Here is an 8,289-nt window from a genome sequence, read left to right as displayed (position 1 = left end):
GAGGGTTGCGATCCCGTTGCCGGTCCCGGTCCGGTACGGGCGCGACACTGAGGGTTGCGATCCATTGCTGGACACGAAAAAAGACAAAAAGGAAAAAAAAAAAAAAAGTTGCACATGTTAAATAAAATAGGCTAAAAAGTATCTACTGAATTTGAAGACCTGAAGGTCAGTGGCAGTTTTAGGGAGTACAGTTTTAGTGGAATTATGGGAATAAATACCAGTTTACAGTGGGCTGAGAAATGAACAAAAGCAGATGCAGACGGTCCTGGGAATGAAAGAAATTATACCTTTCTGACCTTTTCTGATGATTTTAAGCAAGAGGTTCCTACATTTTTGAGGTCCTTTAAAAACAGGTAAGTAAAAGAAGCTATGAAATCAATGACAATCATGTTCTCTGAAAAGAGGTACCATCAGGGATCCAGTTTGATCTCAGCAGTGTTATTTTACAAATATTTCAATCATTTTGGATGTCTTAGGCAACTTGTTCTTTCCATCATTCTCATTTCAATTGTGCTGTCAACTTTTAATTTATTCTTGTACATTCTTATTTCAATAAAATATGGGAACTAGGTATGGGAAAGAGTACCAATCCCAGGAATTCCTGCCTAAAGTGGACAGGAATCAGAAGGGAGTGGTCAAAGGCATCACATGCCACTGAGATGACAAGTTGGATAAAGACTGGAAAAAAAAAAAAAAGACTCATTCGTCACCATGGCTCCTACCTAAAGCCAACAATCACTCTTCTGTTTGCACCCTGGATCCCATACCCTCTTGCCTAGTTGAGGACATATTTTCAGCAATTCTGCCATCTCTGGAATCACCGGTTCTTTCCTCTCTACAGGATCAGCCTACTCAGCATGCAAGTGTGGTATTACAAAACAAAATGAAAAAATACAAACAAAAACCAAAAACCAGAAACACTCTCTTGATCCCATTTCTAGTTAAGATCCTCATTTTTCTCCTTTCCTTTGTAGCAAAACTCCTGCAAAGAACTATTTATACTCACTGACTTCATTTTCTCTCCTCCAATTCTCTCTTAAATCCACTCCAAAGGAGGTATGTGCTTACAACTCTTGTCAAGGCCACCAGTGACCGCCATCATGAATCCAGTATCATTTTCAGCAGTCCTCTTACCTGATCTACCAGAAGCATCTGACACAGTTGATCTCTTCCCCTCCCTTGAAATATCATTTTTTACTTGGTTTCCAGGACCCTGCACTCCACTGGTTTTTCTGCTACCTTTTTAGCTACTCACTTTAGTCTTTGCTGACTCTTCCTCTTCTGCTTGACTTCTAAATGCTGTTATATCCCAGAGCTCAGGCTTTAGCTCTCTTCTCTTTTCTATGTATACAGTGCTCATTTCTTTGATGATCTCATCCAGTAACATGGCTTTAAATATTAGCTATATGCTGATGACTCCCAACTTTCTCTTTCTAGCCTAAACCTCCCCTAACTTCAGAACCTGATATCAAACTGCCTATTTAACATCTCTTAGATATCTAATAAGCACCTCAAATTTAAAATTTCTAAAACTGAACTCCTACAATCCCCTCCCCTATCCAGTTTTCCCCATGTAAGTTAATGGCAACTCCATCCCTCCAGTTGCTTAGGTCAAAACTTTGGAGTTGTCTTTGATGTTTTTTTCTCCCTTCTCACATTGCTCATCTGGTCTTTCAGGTAAATCCTGTTTGGTTTACCTTCAAAATTCTAGAATTCTATATTTCTCACCACCTCCCATTCCCATTATCTTTGAAAGACACTCTCATAAGGTTTTGCCCCCACTGCTCCACCAAAAATACTCTTATTAAAGTCGCCAGTGATGTTCTTCAGGTCATCATCTCACTCCTGAATTATTTTAAGAGCCTCCTAACTGGTCTCCTTGCTCCAGCCTCTGTTCCCTTCACTCTGTTCTCAACACAACAGTTAAAGGGATTCTATTAATAAACAAGTCAGATCAAATCATTCTGCTCAAAACTCTCCAATACTTTCCCACGTCACTCAGAGAAAAAGTTAAAGTATTTATTCTGACGCCTAAGGTCCTACATGATCTAGTCCATTATTACTCACAGTATGGGCCTTATACCAGGAGCTCTGGCATTACCCAGGAGCTTGTTAGAAACGTAGAAGCTCTGGCTCTAACTCAGACTATTTAAATCAGCATCTGCATTTTAATGAGATCTCTAGGTAATTCATATATATGTTAAAGTTTGAGAAGCAGTCATGTAGCCCTCTACTGCCCCTCTCCCTAGTATACGCTGCTGTAGTCACACTGGCATCCTGGCTATTTCTACAAGGTGGAAACACTCCTGCCTTGGGGCTTTTGCACTAACTGCTCCCTCTGCCTAGAACAATGTTCCCCAGACAGTTGCATGCTTCAGGTCTTTATTCAAATCACTTTCTCATTAAATATTTTCTGGGCCATCCTGTCTAAAACTGTACCACCAAAACTTTCCTACCTCTCTTCTCCACTTTATTTTTTAATCCAAAGTTCTTATTCAACATAGTATGCATTTTACTGATTTATCCTGTTTATTGTCTGACTTCCCCAGTAAAATCTGAGCTCTAATGGGGCTAGAACTTTACTCTGTTTTGATCATTGCTTTATATCTAATGCCTGGAATGTTGTCTGGCACATAGTAGACACTAAGAAAATTTTTATTGGATGAACTGGATTTAGTAACTAGCCAGCCTTCAGAAAAGTCTTACAGAACAGTTTCATCTGAATAGTGAGGTCAAAAGATAGGTATCAATGAGGTAAGAAATGAATGTGAAGGAAGGAAATGGAATTAAAAAGTGTAGTCTATTTTTTAAAGCACTCTAAAGAATATTAAAATAACTCGTTTTAGGAATTAGCTAGCACTTCAGTCTGTTAGTGAATACATTTCCTCTTTGGCAAATAATTTCTAAATATGTAGAAAACATAAAAATTCAAGTGGGAAGAGTGGACTATTGCTATTAACCATTTTCTAAATTCCTTTATATATTTGTCCAAATATCTCAAAGAAAGGAGACAAGGGGTGAGGCGGGAAAAGAAGTTAGGTAAAGCTCCTAAGCATCTTGAATAAAAACCATATTAAAAAATCTGATCTTGGGCCGAGCCCGTGGCGCACTCGGGAGAGTGCGGCGCTGGGAGCGTGGCAGCGCTCCCGCCGCGGGTTCGGATCCTATGTAGGGATGACCGGTGCACTCACAGAGCTCACTGGCTGAGCACAGTGCGGCCGGTCTCAAAAAGGACAAAAAAAAAAAAAAAAAAAAAAAAAAATCTGATCTTTGGGAAAAAAATATTTTAATATCTGTAGCAATTCAAACAGAAAATGCATTTGTTTTTAGAGCTAACTCTGTGGCAAGTAATTCCTTAGTGGTGACTATGTAATTTTCTTAACCAGGAATTATCAATATTTGCTAAATCCTACATATTGCTGTACCAGTTCACAAGAACCAGAAACAGACAGATGAATGCAGATTACAAAGTAGTTTACAATGGCTTTCTCTATGCAAAGCACAATAAATGTACCTTCTATTTTTATGATATAAAACTGCCTCTTTAGCACTTCATACTTTGTCAGAAGCTTTGTTTGTGCAAAAGTCCAATGTTACAAAGCAGCTGCTTACCCAGTTGTAGCCAGATCATTACTCTCCTTTGAGCCATCTTCATCTGCAAAAAGGGGATGCAGGGTAGAGCTAGTCATCAAGCTTTCCATCTCTCTGAAAGGAAGAGAGAGAGAAAAAACTAATGGCTTAATTACTTTCAGTTCAAGTTCGACTAATTTAAAAGCCAGCCTTCCCTACCTTATCACATCAGCAGCAGAAAAGAAATTGACCTAAATATTTATTTTCTTGACTTGGACATCAATTTAAACTCTATGTTTAATGGGCTTTCAACCCTGGTCTTATCAACTGACCAGACTAAAAACATCTTAGATTTTAACAAGTGGAAAATGGTTTGGAAAATTCCTTTTTATTCATCCAGAATATCTTCAAAAGCATTCTTCGTTTACTGTGGCAAATGTTAAGAAGAGTAACTCAAAAGCATTGCAACCCTGAGCAAATTATTTAACCTCTTTGAGCTACAACTTCACCATCTTAAACACAGACAAAATTGCTGACTTCACCGATAGGGCTATTGTGAGGGATTAAACTGAAAGTGCTTCATAAACAGAGAAAGGCTAAGGTAGTAAGTGATTTGAGTACTATTATATAAAGAAAGGTATTGTTATTATAGCATTACTAGTTCTCAGTCCCAGATGAATCACCCTGAGATTAAATGGTGACAAGCTGAGCCCTCCAAAAGGAAATAATGCAAAGGAAGTGGAGGATGGAAGGCATACTGATGTGGCTCTGAGTCAAAGAAACCACATTTCCAGGTCAGAAATATGCTCCACATCATCATCATAACCAACAGCAGAAATAACATGCACCTGGATACAGGAAACAACTAAGCTTAATTGAAGAAAACAAATAAATCACAAGAACTTGAGGTTAATCAGACTGAAAGGATAAAAGGACAAAGTGACAGAGTAATTTCATTTAGCATATCACTACAAAGAAAGATTTTTCCCTTTCAAGGCTTACCACCAAGGGCTTCACCCATACAGCTAAAAGCAGCAGCCTTTCATTCATCATGAAAGTGATATTCAAACAAAACATTCAATAGTGACCCTGAACATCAGCCACTTAAGTGGAACTGCAAACCACTCAAGAAAAAGAGTGCCTCAATCAACTGGGAGAATTGAGAAGCAAATTATGAGAACTCAGAGCTCCCTCAGCAGTTATTTCAGGAGCTGCTAAGGAGACCTAGTGAAACAGCAATTAAAAGGAAAGCACAGCAGCCAACGCAGAGCTGGGATTCATTCCACTGAGGTGGAAATATGAAGAAAATGCAGATGCCACTGACGACATATTCTCAATGTTCGATGGAATAATTTATTTTCAAAAAAATAATGCCGATGTTTTCTTTCTTTTTCTTACTTTCACATCTAAATTTATTATTTAGCAGACCAAGTTCCATAAATAGCCTAATATGAAAAAATGCATCTCTGTATAAATATTGTCCATTATAGTGGGTAGAGCATGAAAGGGAGAGAAACTTCCCACTCAACCAGAGTAAGGAGTTTATTCCATGTGCAGGGATGACTGCTAATCCTTCCTTCATGATAGGGTGTTTACAAGTGAAATGACTCTAACAAATACCACAAAATTCCATTCTACATGTTTTCCAGAATAATCCTGACTCAAGTGTACTTAAGTTTTAATTAACATTACACAAAGACTACATTAGAGCCTGAGCTCTAAGGGCTGCTAACATTACCTCACACCAGTGCCAATGTTCATTTTACCAAAAGAAAATTATCAGTTAGATACTACACAGCCTGACTGTAATGAGCAAACATTCAAATAGCCAGGAATATACCGCCAAACCTTAAAAGGACTCATCTGACTGACTTCCTTCTAAAAGCGTCCCTAGAAGTCAATGGCCTTTCAAGAACCTCAAGCTTCAGCATTTGAAGCTCTTGGTATTGCTCCCACAGCTCAAAAGGAGATATACTACCTGGTGGGGGACAAATTGTCTTTTTATTCACAATGCCAGCGTGACCCTCTTAGAGTGTTTCTCAAGTATCTTTAGTCATTTTTGAAATGTGGGAGGCAGCTGGATAATACAACCTTAACAATACACATAAACAGAGCTTATAAACAAAGGAAGTTCAGGGAACACACATTTCTTCCTTTTTTTTCCCCTCTCTTTCATGTTTGTTTTATGCAACCCATATGGCTTCAGATACATTTTCTCAGTATTACTGAGTAGTCAGGTCCCTAAGAAATGAGTAATAAAGTGGGTGGAAGGTTAAGGGGCCAAGATCAACAAAAGAAGGAAATGAAGAATAGTCCAGTGAAACCCAAAGGCCTCTAAACTAGTCCAATAAGTTGGAAAATAAAATGATTCCTAAGAATATGGCTGGGATCCTGAAAGAATGTGCTTTCATATGGTCTGTGAGGGGGTGATTCAAAGTGAATCACAGCTACCAAGCCACTGATGGCCAACAGCCATTCAAGTGTAGCATCTGTGCCTGATAATGTCCCAGTACAGAGGTCATAATGAACTTTGAAATTCAATGCAAAGCACTTAAGAAATGTAATGAATGTTGCTCTGGAAGGGGAAAGAAGAGAAGTTTACAAAAAGGCAAAGCAATATACAAGTTTGATACTGCACTGCAATTTACAAATACATAGGTTTATCATGTAGATGATTCCTTGCAGAGGGTATTTATTTAGTGAAGGCTTCTACTTGGAGGCCTCACAAAATGGTATTACCTTGGGGCTTAAGGCTTTGAACCAGGGTCTGGACATTAGCTCTGGAAATCCAAAAATTTCCTCTAACCACTTACTGAAAAAAAAATTGTTGTATAAACAGTGTGTTAATATAAGATATTTTAATGATGATTGTATTAGTCTGTGTCTGTTTCTTACAACGAAATACTTAGAACTGAGTATTTTATAACAAAAATGAAATCTATTGCTTACAGTTTCTGAGGCTGGGAGTTGGTAACCCAGGGTTCTCACAGTCAAAGATGGTAGAGCAGAGAGAGGATTTAAAGCCCTTAGAACCATGACCCTGGGTACCATTTTAAACCCATTCACTATGGCATGGTCCTACAATCTAACCACCTCTTTAAGGATCCACTTTTCAATTACCATAATAGGATTTCTCACCCTCTTAACAGTCACAGTGCGGGCCAAGTTTCTAATACTAAAACTTGGGGGACACAATTCAAGCTTCAGTGAGTTTTGGGAGGACATAATTAAATCCATTATAATGATTATAAAAACTGTAATGAGAATTATACTAAACATTCTACATACTTACCTATTGAGCAATGAACACATTTGCTCTCTGTAGTAATATGGGGAGCCAAATCATAATCAGAACATTGCTTTGGTCAATATAGGGCTAGAACAAAAAAATGAAATGGAGCTTAAGAAGTATTCCTCAACTAAGATTGTTCTAGTAACATTTCCCAACAATAGGGTGATCACAGCAATGAGATTATGTTATTCCAAAAGTGTTGGACACTGCAGGAAGTGTAACTTGCAATGAGATTATGTTATTCCAAAAGTGTTGGACACTGCAGGAAGTGTAACTTGCACTTCTATTTTCTGGATTTGGTCCTTTTAAAGTGCCCTTTCCTTACATTACATAAATTAATCCCACTTCATTAAGTCCTCTCATGGAGATGCATCATATTCCTTCTCTCCAATCATACACCTCAGAGTTGAGAGATGGGATTCTGCCCTCCTCATTTTCCATATTACAATCCTTACACAAAATCCCCAGCTCCTTTAAAAATCAGGTCACTTACAACCTCATATTCAAAAATCTCTGACTACTCTCTCCTATCATTTCAGCTCTCTTAATTACTCTTATTACCAGTAACCTTTAACCACACAAACCTCTATTCATTGACCCTTGGTTCTCCCTTCTCTGTCCAGCTTAGATTCCATGGCTACATTTCAAATGTTCTTTTGCCAACAATCTCAATTCCTTGCCTTGCAATCTTTCTATACACCAGAAGCAGATCAACTCTGAGATCTGGCTCAAGACAGAGGAGAAAAATCACAAAATAAAGCGTGCTATTATAAATTTATGGTATCCAACCACAACTGGGCCCTCAATGCTCTCAGCAATCTTTCTATATGTTCTTAGGATATTTCCCAATTGCCACATCATCTGTCAAACTTATACAACCCAATTCAAACCTAACTCACATAAATCCTCCAACTCAGCCTCATCTTTTCACACTCACCATCCCCAACTCATGTCAAAAGGCATCCTAAATTGCTTTTTTTTTTTGAAATATAATTCATATACCATAAAGCTTATCTCTTCAAAGCATATAATTTGGTGGTTTTCAGTATATTCACAAAGTTGTGTGATCAACACCATAATCGATTTTAGAACATTTTCATCATCCCCAAAAGAAACTTGACACCCATTAGCAGTCAATCCCCATTCTTCTCTCCTCCCAGCCCTGGGCAACCACTAACCTACTGTCTGTCTTTATGAATTTACCTAATCTGGACATTTCATATAAATGGAATCATACAATATGTGGCCTTTTGTGTCTGGTTACTTTCCCTTAGCATAAAGTTTTCAAGGTTTACACAATGTAGCATGTACCACTATTTCATTTCTTTTTATAGCTGAATAATATTCCATTGTATGGCTATTCCACATTTTGTTTATCCATTCATCAGCCGACAGGCTTGGATTGTTTCTCCTTTTTTTTCGGCTAT

General features: G+C 38.1%; 1 protein-coding gene across 3 annotated transcripts in view; it reads right to left on the bottom strand.

Moving 5' to 3' along the window:
- Positions 1-8,289, bottom strand: part of HMG20A (high mobility group 20A) — an 85,089-nt gene that overhangs the window by 28,561 nt on the left and 48,239 nt on the right. For 2 of the 3 annotated variants that reach the window (XM_008580567.1, XM_008580568.1), the window contains one exon: positions 3,613-3,705. In XM_008580567.1, the coding sequence (XP_008578789.1) occupies positions 3,613-3,701 (89 nt within the window). In that variant the 5' untranslated portion in view covers positions 3,702-3,705. Of the gene's footprint in view, positions 1-3,612; positions 3,706-6,862; positions 6,947-8,289 lie in introns of all 3 variants that reach the window. The other variant, XM_008580566.1, reaches the window with a different exon arrangement.

This window comes from Galeopterus variegatus, unplaced genomic scaffold, assembly GCF_000696425.1.
Source record: "Galeopterus variegatus unplaced genomic scaffold, G_variegatus-3.0.2 Scaffold2127, whole genome shotgun sequence".
Lineage (NCBI taxonomy): Eukaryota > Metazoa > Chordata > Mammalia > Dermoptera > Cynocephalidae > Galeopterus > Galeopterus variegatus.
Note: the sequence above shows the minus strand (reverse complement) of the source record. Positions and strands in the feature narration are given on the sequence as shown.